Genomic DNA, 20,168 nt, shown 5'->3' on the forward strand with positions numbered 1-20,168 from the left:
GATTACCACCCGATTTTATTTTTCTTTAAGAATCAGGTCACAAAGCCCAAAGGTTTCGATTTTAAATGTTAAGAACTAGTACGCCTAGGATAACTACATAATCTTCAAACTAACATACTGACGACAGGTTACTGGAGTAGTTTTAAGACTTCACTTCATGGATTTGGAGATGGGAGTACATAAGAAATACAAGAATGCTTGGAGACCAAAGATTGTGCCCATGGTGCACGTTCCTGTGCTGCTATCTCCAAGAAGCCCCACGGAGCCCAGCTGTCCATGTGCACTCCATTCATATGCTGCTAAACCTGACCTTCAGGTCTGCCACCGATTTACCTGTAGAAGCCAGGACATTTTCCGTTCCTCTCCTCCCCTTGATACAAAACGTTGCTTCCAAGATTCTTGTTTTCCCCCCTTTTCCTTGAAAACATTAGCATTTGGGCCACTCCTGCAGAAACAGTCCCCCGAGGTGGGCACACCAGTGCCTGCTCTGTCAGGGTCGCTGTTCCTGACGCCTGTTCCATGTGTTCTGCTCTCATGTTTAAGACTCAGTGCTTCATTAGACATAATGACATGAGGGAATTTTCCTTCCAGGTGAATTTGGTGGAGATATTCAGGTGTGGTTCATTTGGCAGGGATTTTTTTGTCTTTTTCCACAAATAAGCTGCAATACCTGTATATAGCCACATGCAACTTTAATTACAACTTAATTCATACTGTGCCAGTGTCCACATGCCCAATCTATATATTCTTACATTGATTTTTAGACCTTGCATCACAACTCTCTTACCAGCTTTTCCTTAATTTCACAGGGTAAAGCTTCCCTGCAAAATTAAGCTAACATAACCCACAAGTTTGTGTGATAACCTTTGGCTGTCAAACACGTTCCCCAGACAGCAGGCCATGCCAGGTACTATACAGCAGAAGATGCACTCTGTGTACTTACCAATACATTGCACTTACATCTAAAGTGAAATGTACTGAAATTTATATACATTTAGTGAATGAAATCATACCATCTGATTACATTTTATATTCAGCACTACTCAGTAATGTTCAAATAGTAAAGTTCACTTAAAACTGAACGTAAGAGCTTTCGTGAGCCTTGTATCTCCTGCTCCATTCTGTACATACATGACTTGTTAGCATATTGTGTGGCAGCAAACCTTGGGCTGCTCGTTATCCTAAATGAGGGCAGGTTTAACAATTCAGATAAAGTTCAGCAAATTTTGCATTGACATTGGTAGGAACGAGGGAGGAAGAGAAAATGAGAATGTGCAAGACACCCAAAAAGGCAGAAACACACTTGAAACACACTTGATAAATCTGTGATTTCAGGCAAAGATATTAACAATTCTATTTTAAAATTTTACTTGTATCCTGATGAGTAATTGGTGGACTTAAATTTAAATAGCTGGTTTTGAAAAGAAATGGAAGCAGTTGTGCTTAGCTGTTGCCATTGCAAAAATCTATTCTGGAACATACTGAACTATAAGGTATGAATAACATCACAGAAAATTCCTAAAATGTGCAGCCAAATTGCAGTTGACAGACTCAAAACTAATCAACAGACTATGAGAAACCTGACTCATGATTTAAAGCCCTGATTTCATTTACACCAACATAACGCAACTGATTTCAGTAAAGGTACTTATTTCCATGACTGTAAGAACTTAAAATCTGAAATGTTAACAATGAGGAAAGGCCTTCAAAGTAGGAAACTCCCATCTGCTATACAAAAAACCCCTTCAGAATCCAATTTTACACTTGTAAAGTTTATTTTCCAGTTATACTGCACATTTCTAAAGCACTCCAAGAACATGGCACTGCATAGGTGTTACTATATACATTAAAGCCCAGATTCACAGACCTTGGTTTACATTATACTGCAGCCACCTGTTCTGGAGGTGACACTCACACCTGTAAATAGTGTTTCTGCTGCCAAGTTTCCTTCAGTTACCCAGAAACAGCCCCAACTCCTACCAGAGCTGCAGCGGTAGGAGCTGCTGATTCAGCATGTTCTCCAGCTGCCCAGTCAGATTCCTGTCCCACCTGGAAACGTCTTCTGGCTCCCTCAAGTTAGTACAAGGCTTACAACACTACTGTCCCCAGCACCATTTTCTTTGCCAGGCCATGTGGTAGAACAGACACTACGAAAAAAACAGAGCTCACATGAGAAGTTCGACTAGACTGGTGTGATTCAAAAGCCCACGCACCAGGATTTCTACTGGAAGTTTCCTGCCTGTACTACCGAAGCCAGAGCATCCTTGCGAGAATTTTTTTCCCCCCTTCTAACAATCTTGGCTTGTAATTGGCAATGAGGTTTTAAGAGCTGAAAAGACAGAGGACAAGATGTTTAATTTTCCTCAAAAATCTCTAAAGCAAATGAGCATGCTTTTGACTGTAATGATTCCTACAAAAATTCTCACTTAAACCCAAGGACTAACCACATCATCCTCACTTCTGTAAGAGATTCAGAAAGCCAAACCAAACATTACTATAATTTTATAACTTTCAAAGGACTTTTTGACTATGGCTAACAGTTCAGCATTTTGCCCAACAGTTCAGCATTTTGCCCAGATATGTTTTCACATGAATTTAAACAGAAAGTAATCTTAATATACATTCTATAGATGGCCAAACCTAGCCTCATATGATATTACAAGGTAACAGTAGAAAATAAGGCTGGATGCCACACTGCAAACTGTATTCTGGACAGAAAACACGAGGCATTTTAATCCATGAGAATACATGCATAAAAATCGTAGCCTGTTCAGAGTATCATAGGTTCCATACATAAAACCTGGTTTCCCACTTCATGAACATTCATCTTGGTGTTCACATGGGTTGGCACACACGGCTTTAAAGTTTTTCCTTCCATATCAGCCAATGCTGAAATGCACACAGAGTATCATGAACCTAGAGGGACTCAGATTTTTTTTTTTTAATCTAAATATTTCAGCTCCTATGTTTTCAGTTTAAACACACAGAAATCAGTCACAGGCTCACTGCTAGAATACACTAGAGTGTGGTTAAGCGAACTACCTTTTGGAGAAAGCAACGTGATGTGATAGTTAGGATCTGGTTTTTCTTTTTCAGTTCAAAGTCAAGAGTCACTTTTTAGTTATATTAACCTTAAACCAGCAAGCCATTTTTAGTTTCAAATCAAGTTTTGTAAGTCTTAGCTAAATGCATTTACTATCTGAAGATTCACAAATACCAGAGTGAAAGAGCAGATAATAAAACATGGTTTTAATCTTTTAAATTAATCAGAGAAAACATAAACATACCCTTCTTGTAAGGTACACAGCATAAAAAGAGCTTTGAAGAGAATTCTGGTAGAAAACTGTATTCTATTTCAGGCTTGCCTAAATAAATCAGGGGAATTTGTCCAGCACCCCTCACTTTGAACTCAGAGAAAGCTCTGACTCACTCCTTTGTAATACTTTCTAGGGTAAGGAGGTTCACAGGGTCAACTTTTATCCCTAATCTTGTGGAACATTCCTCAATACCTCCAACTCCAGCAGCTTTATGCATGCCAAAATACAGACTGCAAAACTCTAGCAGCGACATTTAAACATGCAGAAACCAAGTTACAGACTAAGTAATTCCAGTAGTGCTCCTCCCTTATATTAGTTATACCTAGACCTCTTCATAAATTGCACCGAGAAAAAAACAAGACTAAGTGTTTCAAAGCTTGCAATTTAAGTGGGTGAATTTTTTTAAAATAGTTTTACGTTCTTCTTTGCATCTCACAATGAAGAAGTAAAAATGCTTCATTAGGTTAGTAGTAAATGCATATTTAAGTTTCATAAAAACCTTACTGATAAACTAATCTTACTTCTCGAGTTTCTTCAACTTTGTTCTATAAAGAAGAAAGAATTCAGGTGAAGGAATTTGATTTTCCTTTTATAGTGCCTTTAAATTGCAAAAAAACCCGGCAAATGTTGTCTTTTTTTTTTTTTTTTACCCTCCAGGGTACCTCCAGGATTTAAAAACAGCTTTCAGAAAACAAAGTAGCACCATGAATTGAAACTTGAGATGAAGAAATATGGTTTTCAATAACTGATTTTAGCACAATAAAAAGCTTGACTTGGTAAAACAATATTCATATATTCAACTAGAAATGAATTAAGAAATCATCACCAAAACCTTAAAAAAAAAAGGCATTCTAAGCCCCTCTGGACTATGTGTAGTTAGGACTGATGGGGGGGCACAGTAAAGAAATCTCAAGTTTTTGTGAATTATGTCCAGTCTGGTACTAACCTGAAGATACCAAAACCCAAAAAAGGTACTTAACACATGCTTTCAACATCCATCTGTACATACTAAAACATGCATAAGAGTACAGAAATCAAAAGATTTCTGGAACACAGGTGAACACTAAAAATTATACCTGAGGTCAGCGTGTGTTTCTACTAAGAACCAGATGCAAATGCAACAGATTGGCTCCTTGTGAATGAAAAGCAAGTACAACTCTGTTGACTAGAAACATACATAATTAAAGTGAGAAACACAGCAAAATAGACAGGGTACGAGAATTGAGATATATACACAGCCTTATAACTGAATCATAACCCACAATTTAAGTATCCATATGTATTTTCTGCAATAAAAATAGTTATGAAGGAATGCCTGTTTCTACAGTCTCGGTAAACTAAGATTTGGACATACCTGGATACTTCTAATGAGACTGCATCTTGCCTTCCTTTTATTTAGAAGTCATACAGACAGAAAAGACTGCGGCAATACTTTCCAGTAAGATTTTGCTGTAGAAACATTTCAATGAAACATCAGTTTTCTAAGCTATGCAGCTTGTCAGACTCTTGTTGCTAGATGCTGTGACCTTGTAAAATGTATTTAAAGCATACCTTGCCAAATTTCCATGTATACATCTTGGAGGACAGGTTCTATATTGTTTCCTAAAAGGCCATGAAGCAAAAAGATGCTGGAAGGAATGCTCTCAGAAGTCAACATGAACACAGCATCACCTTAAATCTTCTTCAAAATGCAACATATATTCAGCAATATACGTTGGTCCTCTGACCCCAGGTATTGACCATTTCAAAATATATTAGCAATACACATGAACAGCTGTTACACTTCTAGAACAAGGTCTTGTTATACGAAATTAGCCACGTGTTTAGATAACTAGTCACAAATACAATAGCAATTTCTCCTACAAAACCACAGCATATACCTGTAAATGAAAGAAGCTCTAATTCATACTAAGCAAGAGTTCAGAAAATAATGTTGGACCTCAGCCTTCTCTGAATATTTGCAAAAATACAGGACAGATTTATTCTCTACAGAACACAAGCGTTGCACTTAAAACAAAGCAAGCAGCAAGGCATAAATGTTTCCAGCATTTGACTGTACAAACAGTGATCCGGTACGGTAGCTGTAGCATGTAACGGCAGCTCCAAGAGGTTGATCCATCTTTACGGTCTAAGCAGTATTCGGGTAGCCTCCTTGTGCTTTCAGATGCAAGTAAAAATGGTTCTACAAGTAGAAATGGTTCTACAAAGGTATATTGCAAAATTAAATGGTCCTTTTAATAACCAAGAGGGTTATTTTCCTCACAGTCAGTACCTGAGTTGGAAGATTTGAACCAAGCAATAAATTGTATCAATTGGTCTTTCCCATCATGCTTGATAACCCAACATTAAAGGAAACAAATCATCTGTGGAACGAAAAAGATCTGCTTCATTGAAAGGACCAAAGAAACCACAAAGAGCATTTTTCATGGAACAGCACCCCAATAATAATTCTCCATTTATTAAGGTCTAGCTACTCAAATGGAGGACAGCAGCTTTTCATAATCACCTGTGATATTTAAACTTCTACAGAGTTGGCTCTAGTAAGTCAATTTCCATCCAGGAAATGTAAGCATTATTCAGTGTTTCATGTGGTAGACTTGTGATTCTTACCCAATTCCTACCCACCTCTGCTCCAGAAATTAAACATTTCAGGAATGGGAAGACATTCAACAAGCAGCTGTGCATATCTCAAACTACTTCAATTATACAAAGAAAAAGGTCAATATAGGCAAACAACAGAATGCCAAGCTAAGAGGTCTAAATTAAGCAACGGTCTACAAATTCAGATGCTTTAGGCAATTTGCTCCTTTAAGTGTTCTTTTTTTGTTTAGTCAACTTAGGTATTCTAGCTTGGCTGTTTAATGTGCATCTATTTTCTCAGGAACCAAAAAAAAAAAAGCCAAAGGTTGTGTTTTCTATTTTTGTAATTTTAAAGCAACATTCTTTTAAGCAAGGAAATAAAGCAAGTTTGTGTCTTAATGGTCACAATCCTTTGGATACTGCCACGGTATCTGTGTAAGCTTGTCATGATTTTAAATGTTTGACAATAAGTCTTGGTACTGATGCTGCTGCATCATGCACACTAGCCTGGCATGCATACCACCTAGTCTCACCATTTTTCCCTTTCCTCCTCCTCCCTCCCCTGCAAGCGGCTGGTAAAGATAGCTGCCAAGTATCCGGAATCAGTGAGAACCTGGGTTCATGCAAAGAACAGCGACTGATCCCTTGTTTTCAAAGGGAAATATTCAAATGCTATCACCCATCACTACAGAAAAGTCAGCTTACACTGAATTCCCTGACACAACTCCATTAAGTGTTTTTCTTCCAAACAGAAAAAATACCGTCTATGCAACTCTGATGTCTTATTGACAGCTTGAATACTAAGATACAAGGTAAAGCAATGTTTCTTCCCACAGCATATCAGCAATACTTTAATAACCAAGAAGACTCCGATCAGCTTAAAATCAAAGCATGAGTAGCCGTGTATTTCAGCAAGAATAACTTGTATTCAAATAATCATTACTGATGTCAAATTAACTTTGAGTCATTACCCTTTAAATGTCAGTAAGCAGAGCACGTATGTCATTCACATCCATGATCTAGATCAGCAGACATCCCCAGAAAGATGACAGAATCAGTGTTCACTCATCAACATAACGTCCTGTTTCTTTTTAAAGTAAAACACTCAGTAAGCATTTCAGCATCTTCTTTGATTTGAAGTGATGGTAAAGGGCGGGGGGGGACGGGGACGGCACAACTTTATCCGTGTGATACTGAAAAACACAAATATCTCTATTTCTTTTAAAACAATCAACTGGATTCACGAAAGTTAGCCAAAATGAAACACGACAAAGACCTTCCCAGCAGCTATTGCCTTGCAGTTGCCTTTTTATGAACATTATTACATAGTGAAACCCTTAAATCTGCCAATGTTGAACAGGCACCACATATGATCAGAACAAATAAATTCTCACTCGGTTTCAAAAGAACAACTTCCTTTTGATATTACAGCAGCAATCCAGATCCCAAACTGTATCTATATATGAAGATTCAATTTGGAACAAGGCAGTTCTTTACAAACCCCATCCATTTTTTTGAAGTATACTGAATAAAAGATTGCCTGTATCTTGCAACGTAAGAACAGTGCAACAAAATCTTTTATTGCTGACCAGGAAACAGTTCCACGTGATTAAAACAAAGACTTGTGCCCTTGTTCAAAAACAGTCAGATAAGTAAGAAGTATCAGACACTAACCATGTCCATACAGGTTAAAGTCTGCTTCCTTGTGTACAAAGATAAGAAAAACTAATCACTAATTTTCTGCAAAACTAAGCCTTATTCACTGTGAGACTTTTTTGGGGAGTGAAATGAAGGAAATGGGAAATGGTTCTGATACAGTGAATAGCTGTCTCACAAAGTTATCTTAGGAAGGAAGAAGGTTCTGCAGGAAGAGTATGTCTGAAAACTGTTAACAAATATACACAAGGAGGCAGGACTGATGAAAAGCTACATGTAACCTTAGATTTACAGCCTTACTACTGCAACTCTGCAATATACAAAATGGTTTTGTATGAAAAATTTTAAATAAAACATCTTTTACATGATTGCAAGTGCATAGTTCACAAGTTCAGCCTTGTATGTCTGTTGTGAGTTTTACAGCAAAGAGGGACAATGTTTTGACAGATGACAATACAGGATAAGCCCTTTATCATGTTTCACTTTTATTGAACATTTTCTGCAAATGCAGATTACAACCTTGCTTCAGGTTGCACGCATCAACTTAAGCCATGATAAATCAATACTTTTTGAAATCCAAATCCTAGTGGCAAGGGGTTAGGTAGTGGTTGATTTCTGTAGTTAGAGAAATTACAACAGTGTAACAGTCACTCATAAAAGCAGTATGGTGCAAGAGGCTCTTTGGTGCCAAAAAACTGTCAGTGATGCATTTACGAATGCTACTGAGTAGAACGCAATCCAAATTACAACTCTTCCTCGCAGTGCTATAGAAACATTAAAGGACACTGGAGACTCCCATATCTTGAGCAGTCTGCGAAGAAATTATCAGCATTAAAGAAAAGCTGTATAAAAATCAATGACAAAAGACTTAAATGAGAAAGTATATCCTATCTTTCATCCTGAAATACAGGTCAGGTATGGCCCAGCTCTACAGCAGGCATATTAAATAATCAGATTTAAGGTGATCTACACATTGAGACCTGAAAGATCACTGCCTTAATTTCACACCCATTTATATGGGCATTTATGTGGCAGTGTACTTGCATCATCTAAATCTTCAGTAGCGCCTAAAGAACATACTGCTCACATACCGGCATGCATCCAGAACATAATCATATGTCAAACACCTAGAATTATGTAGAAACCCCAGATTTCAAGTGAAGTCTCAGAAATCCTAAAGTAACTTGCAATTCATGTATCGACTGACTCACGATTTTTTTTTTAAACCAGATAAGTGTAACAAAAATGCAGACTTACTTGTGATCTTTTTTCCAAACTACAATGTATAGGCCGATCCTCGCGTAGATATACACATATATACAAAATTTATAGAAAAACAAAAGTCCTGTAGACAAGATTCCTAACTTGAGCGGAAAAACACTACATATACCATAAAGGAGAAACAGAGATAAAGGGCCAATTCTGTCATCACAAGCACTTATGGTTCCACACTAACTTCAGTCATTATTGCATGCACTAGATGCCCAGAGTTACAAGTACCTCTGGGTACAGTTGAGCCACCTGACTAAACTGCTCTTCCAGGATATCTCACTTTCAACCTGATCTAAAAGTCACGGTACTATTTAGCATATCAAGTAGAAGAGGAGGAAAAAAACCTCATGTGATTTGCTACAGCATTAAGTGTAGTTATTTGCACAACCTGGCTGGGTTTAACAAAACTGCAAGTTTCCACTTCAAAATCTATCCTATCTTGCAACAGCTGCATGGTAAGAAACAGAAAAGATAAAATACGCAGCTTCTCAGACACTCATTTAGAACTATCATCTCGAAAATCAAACATTCCATTTCTTTTAAAATGCAAGTTTGCTGCACCAAACTACCACTGCAAATCCTACATTTTTTTTAATTGTGCCTGCCTCAGTGTATTTCAGTATACAGCTGAAACATTTGCACCCCCTAGCTGTCACAGGTAAGACACAGTACTTATATCTAACTTACATTCATTTTCAACTTCAAATTTATTGAGGCAGTTTATATCAATGTATCCATAAAATAATTCAGAAATAACCCAAGTATACCATTTAAACATCTTCATGATTTATCCATTTACACACTCAGTACACAAACAACCCAGCCTCTGTACAGGTTCATCACATGCAAACCACCCATAAAGACAAAAACTTTAATTAAAAATAAGTCACAACTCAGTGTACTGTTTCAACTGCATCTCCATTTACCAAATGGCACATTGAATATTCTCTAAAATAAGATGTTTTTAACAATCTTGTTAAAAAATTCTTGGGCAAAATAGTTCTAGACTTAAAAAACATCAAGATTTTTCAAAACACTCAAGATACTATACAACTTATAATAACCTTGAAATAGGTTTACAAGGTTGTTAACCAAGGTATTTACATACCAAATAACGTAAAGCAAAAAATTCGTATTTCTAATGACAAAAAGGTGATGCATTAAAGATTTATGAAATTAAAATTAAGGCTCTTTGTTATAGTTCTTTATGTAACTTTACATAATAGCCAACTTTGGAAATGTCAGTCTTGCACATTCTTGTCAATCTACTGCATTTAAAGCAGTAGAGTATATTAAGTATTACTTTGAATAATTACATTGCTACTTCTATGTTTGAGCATGCTTTTGAAACACTGTAATTATGAAATATTTACAATGTGTAGACTTCAAACTTTATGTAAAAGCACAAGTATGACCGTCTGATTTGAATACAAACAACATACTTGCAAAAACGTTTTTACTTCTCAAAATTAAATGCTAATTACTATAGTCTTAAGAAGCAAACCAGCTCCGAAAAGTTTTAATGTGTGCCTGAATGTGGACAGTAAAAGTTACGTGAAATTACTCAGACAGTACTGTTTTTCATTTTAGACGGAACTATTCTTTGTATCAGACTGTTTTCTTTAAGCATGTAGAAAAATTAAATATTTTTTTAAAAAATTATTCCAAGACCTACATATACTTTCTGAGCTATGCCCATAGGTTTCTTGAAAAATCAATACTGTCTAGCAGGTTGTAATGATTGGTCCACAGTTTATTTCAGGATGTGTGTTCAACTAAAAGCAACTTGCTGTTTTTCAACGTCATTTCTCTTAAAAAGCACAGTGATATAAAACACTGAAGACAGAACAAAAAAATGGAATGGTAACCTAAAGATCAAATTCATTAGCCATTTCTCCTACTATATCAAAATTTGTAGTCAGAATTGTCTTTATTGACTTTATTTTTCATTTTTATACACAAAGAAAAACATGTTCATATCCATCATGAACAAAAACTTAAAAAGGCAGAACTAGAAGACATTTGTGTCCTTCACCAAAGCAAAGCTGTGCTAAAGGTTCCAAACATTTCCATTTTTAAAATAAATATTTTCTTTTTTCATTGTCTACATTCCAGTCTTCAGAATGTCACTGGAAACTGCAGCCTATCATGAAATACACACTTTTAAACAGAGTCCCAGCTCACTGTGTTTGGTAGCTTGCCATACCATATCCAGCTTGGTTAGGTATTACAGGAGCACCTTGTCCCTGGGCAGGTTGAGCACCAAATCCACCCATCCAGGCAGCAGATGGAGATTGGCTTAAAAAGAAACAGGATGGTTAAAAAAAGGAAGGGGGGGGGGGGGGGGGGGGGGGAGAGGGGGGGAACAATCATGCAAGCTAGTCAAGTTATTTACAAGACAACAGACTAAAAAAAAGGAACATAAAAACATACTTCCAACATACTTCCTACACTACTATTCATACCAAAATAGAACAATTTCGTCTCCTCTTTAATGAGTAATTCAGGTCAAGTGCTACAACATGTGATTCTTGAAAAATATCATAAGCTTTTTAAGAACAAAGAAAAAAGCCCCACAAACCTTGGGTACTAGTTGCATAGGACAACCGCCTCCAAAGGCATGTACATACGCAGGTGGCTGTAAGTCAACATCAGTGATGCAGAAATGCAAAAATTTCCCAACGCCTCAATGGCATGAATACCAGCGATAGGTTTATCAGGGCTTAAAATGTTTAATTGGCAAGAGATAATGAAGAATTACATAAGCAAAGAAGTTACTTTTAAAAGTATGTTAAATCAGAAAGTTGTTGTGAAGACTTCAGTCTTCAAGAGATCAAGTATTAAAAGCCCACCCAAATTCTGAAACTGCACAAGTTAAAATGTCAGTATGTAGTTTCTTCTTTCCAGGGTTATGAACCCTTTTACGTAGACACCTGGACTCCCTGGTTCAGACTCTCCAGTACTCACCACTTCAAGTCAGAATCCAGAAAATTTTTAGGTATCAGACAAGACCACCATCTGAAACTCTACCACATAAGAAGTCTTTGTGCCTTGAGTCTCAAAACACCCATACACATAAAATGTGCGATCGAGTACAAGTCAGAGTGACTCACCCCATTATTTGGTCCATGGCAATCATTAAACATAAGCTTTAAGCACGTAGGAGTCCACCTAAGGCTTGAAACCTTGTGCAATCCTTGAACCAAATGAGCCTGAAACTCAGATTTAACATTCTTGGAATATTCTAAAAAATTAAGTACAATTACTCACTCTACTCCAAAACCCTGTTGATTCCATGCTTGGCCATACATTCCATATGATGGTACTTGCCACCCGTTAGCCATATATTGCCCGTACTGTTGTGGATTTCCATATACTTGGCTCCATTGCCCCCACTGACTGTAATCCACCTAAGGAGAAAATAATTCATAGTACTTCAGGTTCTAGAGATGGATTATGTTCCTTTTGTGCTGCTAAAGGCAAAATTTTTGGCTATATCAATCACAGGGCTAAAACGAGCAATAATGAGATCAGAAAAATAAGACATCACTATGAATTAATTAGATCCTTGTACTGAAAGAGGTGTTTGTGTGTATTTGAAATATCAAAAAATATTTGGTTGGATAGTCACCTAGTCTGCAGTAAGTGGACTAGCAAGAATCAGAATTACCTCAAAGTTTCTCCCTATCTTGAACCATATCCTGAAGACAGTAACAGATATTCCATCAAAATCACTATCCCAATTTGATGAACAACTGGAACATAACTGAGACAGAATATGGAATTTCATAAGAACGCTACCACAGAATTTAGCTATTATAACTGGGAAGGCATTACAGGTATATACACAATTGCTTTTGTGATACAATTAAAAGGTTAAAGTGCCGTTACCTGTTGGAAGTTTTTAGTCATATCAGGGGATTCTTTACCCCAATAACATTTAACGACATGTCCTTCAATTGTGGTTCCATTAACTGAAACAATAGCATGTGCTGCACTTTCATGGGTTGAAAACCTAAAGAATGCAAAAACAAACCAATGTTATGCTTTATAGCACTTTCACCTGATTGTTAAAAAAGTGACTCCATACATACAGGAAATCCAGAGAAAAAGACCTGCATTCACAGATATTCATCTTCTCAGGTAAAAAGATTGGTGGCCACTTTTAAAAGTTCCAAATTTTTCTATGAACATATGGTGACAGCTTTTAATGTATCAGCAGAAGTTCAATCAAGTGAAATTACAGAAAGATGAAACATTACTACATGAACAAAATCACAGATTTTATTTTTCTCTCTCCATACCTGACAAATGAGTAACCTTTTTCTGGAAACACCCTTATTTCCATAATCTGTCCAAACGGTGAAAAAGTCTGTCTCATAAGTTGATCTACAACATATAATGTTTTGAATCAGTAACCATCTTGGTGTCCAAAAAGCTTCAATAATAAAAAAGCAAAAAAACCAAATCATACCTGTTAGCCCAGAGGCAATTCCTCCACAGTACACAGTACAATTTTTTGGACTTGACTGATTTACTACATCTTCAAATCTCAATTGTTTTGTATTATCTATAAAGAGAGAAGGCTGTTTTTAAGCAGTAAGCTAACAGTAACTGCAAAGTCCCAGATACCTACCTTGTACACAAGTATGAATTATACATTGAATATACACATCCACTATTTTATGACAGACCAGTAGTGCCACCACTATGTTGATATAATATACCAAAAAAAAATCTATTCTTTAAGATCTGGAAGTCAGGCTAGATATGTAATTAAGTGACATGATTTTGGTGACATTAGGTTTTATTCCTCCATTGAACAGTGCCATGCAAGAGAGCAAACACAACGTAGCATTACACGAAGGTCTTACTTTCTTGTGTACTTTTGGGGGCTGGCGGTTTCCGTGTTGCCCAGTTAGTTCTGATCTGACGGCCTCCCAACCACTGGCCTCCCATGTGTACAATAGCATTTTCTGCATCCTAAAGAGATTAAAATAAAGATTATAACACATCCAAACAAGAAACATGTACAAGTCTACTTCCAAGAAAGACTTGGCTGTCAGTTAATTCTGTTGACAAAACCATTAACAGTACTAAAAAGTATATGAAATTCTGAACGACCACAGCAAGCAGCCAAGAATGAAGAACATGAAGCCAACAGGTTACAGAGAAGGCCCTCACAAGTGATTTGGTAAAACCTTCCTCCCACCCCCATTTTCTACACACAGGTTAGAAGATAACTACAATCATACATATACTACCTTTACACAACAAACATCTGTATTAGAATATTTGAATGCTGCCCCAAAAAAGTACAAAGGTCATACAGATGCCAGAAGCAATTACTGAAATAAAACAACTATCATTTTAATTATGTATAAAAAAATAAAATTATTTTGCCAATTGACTGTATTAAAAATACAATACACAAAAGTGTATTTAAGAGTAACAGATGAAAAGTCAGGAAAGACTTTTTACTCATCAAAATCCCTCACTGAAAAGTTTCTCAGATGTAACCCAAGTAACGGTTATACCATGCAGTACCTGTTTGCAAAAGACACTGTATATGTAAGATCTGAAGGTGTTTTTTCAGAATCTTAATATGCACTCAACATAACAGGCCAAGTTTAGGTAGAAAAATCGTAAGTTCTGGGAAGGCTGAATGGTAGTTACTAAAACTATAATGCTGAGATACAAATAGATTGAGCATGTAAGTTTTGTTTTATTTATGATTTGCACATCCCCTGTCCCATCCTCTCTTCTGCCCTCTGGAGGCATGCAATTTATGTCTGAGCACAGACTGCTTTGTAAGTTCTCTAAATATTAAAGTCATTGTATGAACACACACACAAGAGAGTCCATGGCCCACATGGCTTAACTTCTTATCTTGAGCATGAGTTAGAAGACAATCTTTAAGTTCACACTGTAAGTAGAAACATCTAGTGAGCAAGGGGTAAGTTTGCTAACACTTGCACGAAGCAATTTTTCCCCCAACCATTTTGAAAGAAGAGAGGCAGAGCACATAGCATATATGTTTGAAATGCTTTTCCAAGGGCACAAAGCTTGAGAAAGAAAATGCCAAGCACAAGAGAAAGAGAACATATGGACAAGTTAAAGGTGAGGGGCTAGCATTGTCCTGCCTCACACTCAAGGCTTCCAGCTATAACAGACTCATCTCAAACTCAAATCACTTGGATCTTGATCCTCCTAAGTTATAATTACACAGAGTGCTCATTTTGAAGACAATACATAAATACAAAAAAGAAATTTTTGTATTTGGGTGGGTGGGGGAGGGAACAGACAAACAAAACACCAGACAACAAAAAACTTATTCAAGCACCCTCACTCCCCAAACATAATGAATAAGTTACAAACTGGCTAGGAAAGGAAACTAGCTCTAATGAATCTTGCTGCCACTCTTGCAGATCATAGCTATGACAAAAATGGAACAGAGCCCATGCCGTAACTGTTCCAGTTCAATGTAGTTTAATGTTCTCATAACTACACTATGCATTAAGACCACAGGCTGGAGTATCTGAAGTCTGGGAACATATCCTCACTTCCCAAATCTATCAGGATGACAATAAATTCTGAAAAATAGGCCTTAAACTACCAGCTCAGGATGGTTGTGCCATAACCTTATAGGTGCAGCTGCTGTTTGAATGAACAGCAATCAGGACATAAATTTTAGAAGTACTTTTTAGTATCACATTTAGAATTCACCCGTTAATTTTGCAGAATGAATACAGATTTGAAATTGGATTTTTTATGGCTCAGTCTTAAAAGAATCCAATAACTTGCATTCCATATGACTGTTATAACATTTCCCCTACAGTCACAGAAACCAAACACAACTGTATGATAAGGGAAGAGGGGTACAAGGAAATAAGACATCTATTCCTCTTGTCTATTTCAGCTGTAACACAAAATAAAGTGTAAGTGGAAAAATACGCTAAATCAAGGCATTCAGTTGTAGGATCTTATGGCATCTGCAAATCTGAAGAAAAAGAAATTCCAACTTTTTCTTCTGATTAAGATTCAGCTCCAGATAACTGTTACAGAAGATAGAAAAAGTCTTGACATGTAGGACTTTGACCACACAAGCAGGCTTATATGCCTAAAATCCTTAACTGTGTTTTTCCTATGCAAAATGTTTAAGGAAAACAGTTTACACAGTTTCCCCATGTTGTCCTCAACCTACCTCTAAACACATACAGCTGAATTTTCCAAATAATTTTCACAAATTTCTTACACTGTCAAGTATTTATTTAACTTCAAAATTGCCAAGAATTATTTGTCGAGTCAATTGTACTGCTATAAATAGTAGGGCATAGCACTATTTTTATCAGTACTATATTGTTTAAATTCTACAAATAACATCTTTAATATCTCTATCAGAAAGGGATACTAGTCACCTGTTGGAAGCATTTTTTCCTAAGCATACATAACATTATCCATCATGTAACACCATCAACACAAAACCAAGAACAACCTTAAGTTTTACAATACGCATAAGCAAAATGCTTTAGAAGTACAGAATCAGCTCTTAGCTGCAAATAATACAAAGAACCATCTTAGATGTCAAAATGTTCTAACTACTCAAGCAAAGGACCAACCAAGAGCTTTACTGAGATGCAGAGCTCAAGCAAAGAAATCCAGCCACACTTCAGCGTATGACACACTTGGTTGCATTAGGTCCCCAGAAAGACTGCGCTTTGGCACAAACCTAAACCTGGCAAATACCAAACCCTGCTGCGTAGCGTGGCACTGCACTCCTTAGGACTGAGGGCTCCAGGACACCGTTTTGCAGGGGCTCCTACCTTACATAAGGAACCGCACTGGACCTGGCATGGTGCGTCCGCTAAGAGACCCAAAGCACTACTGATCGGACCAGGCACCCAACTCACTGCAGGAGAGATGGTTACGCAGATGAAGTTGAACTACCCTAACACACCCAAACAAGATTTCGATGTTCAGGAATCTTCTTTCACAACATTCAAGAATCTTTTTTTGTAATGTTCCCATAGCATCGCTGTCATCTGAATTGTTTCAACCCTTAACCATAAATAACGGAAGTTTTTGACCGAAGTAAAGTTGTCCCATACACGCAAATTTATTTGCCTTGGCAAAGTCCGATACACAGTGAATATATAAACAAAGAGGCAAAACTAGAAGTGCAAAATAGGTAATTATTTTAAAACTACATTGCGATTACTCACCAGTTTGTTATAAAAAGATACAAAACCATAGCCTTTTGACTTTCCAGTTGCCATATCTTTAACTACCCGTGCATCCCTGTGGAAAGAAGCACAGCTATATGAGGGTAATATTAATAACCTGCAAAATAAAAACTAAAAGGAACCACACACACTGTATTGTGAGCATAATTTTTCTTATAAATTCAGTTAGCCCTAAAACTACAGTCATTCCTGAACTCTCCCTATTGCTTCTTTACCTGTTAGAAAAAAGCAGTAGGACAAAAAAAATAACATGTAATAAACATGCAACCTATCCACATAACCTATACTGGCTAAAACTAGAATGTTCAAATTTGAAGTATAAGAGAAACAAAGTTTCCTTTTCTAATATTCTATTGGCTAGGGTCCTCTAAGGTTTACTGTTCTATAAATTACTGTAACAATTCTATCTAATTTACCATGCATTTTCTAAATAGTTAAATGTCTTCTGCCTAGTGATACAAAATATATGAAATATTAAAAAATCGAAAAAGAGGAAAAAATAGGAATTAAAAGGCATACATGGCCTGTTAACAGATTTCTTTATTTTTCTTGGTCAATTCTCTACCATCATTTTGGAGTTTGGGTAGCTGTAAATTTTGAAAAATTGACATTTTCAGAAATTTAAGAAAGGAGAATAAAACTAACAACAATGCTAAGCACACCAGTACGAAAACAACAAATTTACACAGAAATTTTAGTGAGTAAGTTAAAATGATTGGAAATATAGAACTGCACTGAATATAGAATGTTAAAATGTAAATACTAAAATATGTATATATAAATAATGTATAATAAGAATAAATAGAAATGAGAAAAAATCTACAACTGAGTTCCAGTGTGCACAGTTCCTTGCAGTTAGCCTTCAAGATCCTGTCCATTCTTATGAGCAATTCTGCAAAATAACCAGAATGCTATTACTTTTAATTGTGACTTGGACTTTAGAAAAACTGCAGGTCTCAGGTATAAATATAGATCGAGAAACAGAAACCTGAATTATTCTCTTTAAATTGATTTTTAAAACAGTACTACTTACCACATTAAGAGACAAAAAGCAAAGTAAACAAAATAGCAGAGGTAAGAAATAAGATTTATGATTCATTTAAAAATATGCGTACAGAACAAGAGAAAAATAAGAATTTTGTTCTTAGAAATATATTCCTGTAAAGCAGTACAAAAACGTTCATGTGCAACTTTGAAAGATTTTTATAAAGATAAACTGATAGATTAACAGACTTTTTTTATAGCAGTACTCTTAAGGACATACATACTTTAGCACTCACAAGAATTCTTGTAATGTTAAGTATGTTCAATTAAACCACCAGGTGATTTAGTATCACCTGAATTATCCATGAGAAGTTTAAAGAAACATTCTCTTAACTGGCAGAAATGTGCACATATTGTAAATCCACCATTCTTTCATTTAAATATTATAATCTTAATTAATCCCCTGTTATCATCCAAAAAAGTAGATTTCATTCTCGTATTAGCTTTTTTCAAAAGGTTCACAAGTTATTCAACTAGCTGTTTCATAAAATTATATTCTAATTGCCCAGTTTTCTATACTGCCTACGAAACATGGTATGAATGCATACAAAATACACTGAGGATGCAACATATACCAGTTGTCAAGTCACTACTCTGTACACATTCTGAACAACAAAAAGTCACACTTAGGAACAGTAATTAAATTTTAATAAAAAGTTGAAAGACATCAGCATATAAATTAGGTTAAAAGCACATTGCTTTCAGCAAAACCAGAGCACAATCACATTATTGTATTTACAATCACGATAGATACTGAGATGAAGCAATAACCCCTCTTTACTGCCCACCCAACATAAGGAAATTAACATCAGAAAAATTATCTAAAAAGATAAGACATAACATTTCAACTCAGAAACAAATTTTCACTGTCATATTTTCTAACTGATATTGGAAATGTTTAGTATGATACTTACGATATTTTACCAAAAGGAGCAAATGCTGACTTGATGTCTTCTGTTGTTATTTCTGGACTTAAATCCCCAACGAACACATGGAAGTGATCTGAAAATAAATAATTTACTAATCAAATATTTAACTGCTATCTAAAATTTCAACTCCTGAGAAAGTGATGCTCTGCACACAGCACTGGGAACCAGGAACGCCCAGGATTCCATTTGATGAGCAGCAGCAATTTAATCTGTCCACTCCAGTTTCCCCAGTTGTGAAGCAGAAACAGAAGAATTAGTTTGCAAAATTCTATTAAACACAAGATGGGAAGGAGAAAAGTTATGTTTAAATGTATTTATGACAAATTATTACCACGTTGTGAAGTATTTGTGTAGAAGTGATGCTGTGGCATTACTTTACTTACTGGATGTATCTTTTTTCTGGCTACTTGGTGTTGTTGCCCAGTTTACTTTGACCTCCTGAAAATAAGTATAAGATTTAGTATAAATTCACAAAACTCTTACATTTTATAAGTTCATTCAAGGGTGGGTTACAACTGTCAATGTTTACAAATCATCATTCAATATAAAACACTGTAATAATCAGAACATCACAAACAATGTGTTTCCTAAACAAGACTTACTTTTTTAAAATCAGTATTTTTAAAATATTATTCTAACAATATTTAACCTTGGTAAACATTCTTCAACAAAATGAATGCCCCACAGTTATATTAATATTTCTACACAAACCTATAAATCCTTAAATCTAAGATTACAATGTAAGCAACTTACCTTTCCCAAAATTTTTCTCCCATTCATAGCAGCTAATGCAGCAGCTGCATCTCTGTGTTCATAAAATTCCACAAAGCAATAAGGGTCATTGCTTGTATGCTGCAAAACAGAAAATCCAACAGAAGAGTTGACCCTTCTGCTATCGGGTTGCTGAGAAGAAAATCCAGGAAAATATATTACTTATAGCTAGAAACTTTAAGAATGATTTGCATTAGATTTATGAAATAGCCTTTGACATTACACTTAAATGCAAGAATTAAGATGGACTTTTTATTAAAGGTCTAGCAATTTCTGAAGTATAGTTTACTTTGTATGAGGGCTCAGTACTTTAAGTTTACTAAACTAAAAATAATTCAACTACCAGAAAAGTGACC

At 36.0% G+C, this 20,168-nt stretch overlaps 1 protein-coding gene across 9 annotated transcripts in view; it reads right to left on the minus strand.

Annotated features, from left to right (window-relative positions):
* TIAL1 (TIA1 cytotoxic granule associated RNA binding protein like 1) overlaps positions 1–20,168 on the minus strand; it is a 30,707-nt gene continuing 10,539 nt past the window's right edge. The window contains exons 3-14 of one of the 9 annotated variants that reach the window (XR_012043742.1): positions 19,795–19,944; positions 19,425–19,479; positions 19,027–19,114; positions 17,048–17,123; positions 13,700–13,808; positions 13,300–13,395; positions 13,130–13,214; positions 12,717–12,840; positions 12,096–12,235; positions 4,869–11,123; positions 4,672–4,766; positions 1–4,482 (exon numbers count right to left, since the gene is read on the minus strand). Coding sequence is in view for 3 of the 9 variants with exons in the window: in XM_072869514.1 (XP_072725615.1) it covers positions 11,006–11,123; positions 12,096–12,235; positions 12,717–12,840; positions 13,130–13,214; positions 13,300–13,395; positions 13,700–13,808; positions 17,048–17,123; positions 19,027–19,114; positions 19,425–19,479; positions 19,795–19,944 (1,041 nt within the window). In the remaining 6 variants the exon portion in view is untranslated. Of the gene's footprint in view, positions 11,124–12,095; positions 12,236–12,716; positions 12,841–13,129; positions 13,215–13,299; positions 13,396–13,699; positions 13,809–17,047; positions 17,124–17,587; positions 17,662–19,026; positions 19,115–19,424; positions 19,480–19,794; positions 19,945–20,168 lie in introns of those variants that run through there. The other 8 variants (XR_012043740.1, XR_012043741.1, XR_012043743.1 and 5 more) reach the window with 8 other exon arrangements.

The sequence above is a fragment of the Ciconia boyciana genome, chromosome 8, assembly GCF_034638445.1.
Source record: "Ciconia boyciana chromosome 8, ASM3463844v1, whole genome shotgun sequence".
NCBI classification, from domain to species: Eukaryota; Metazoa; Chordata; class Aves; order Ciconiiformes; family Ciconiidae; genus Ciconia; species Ciconia boyciana.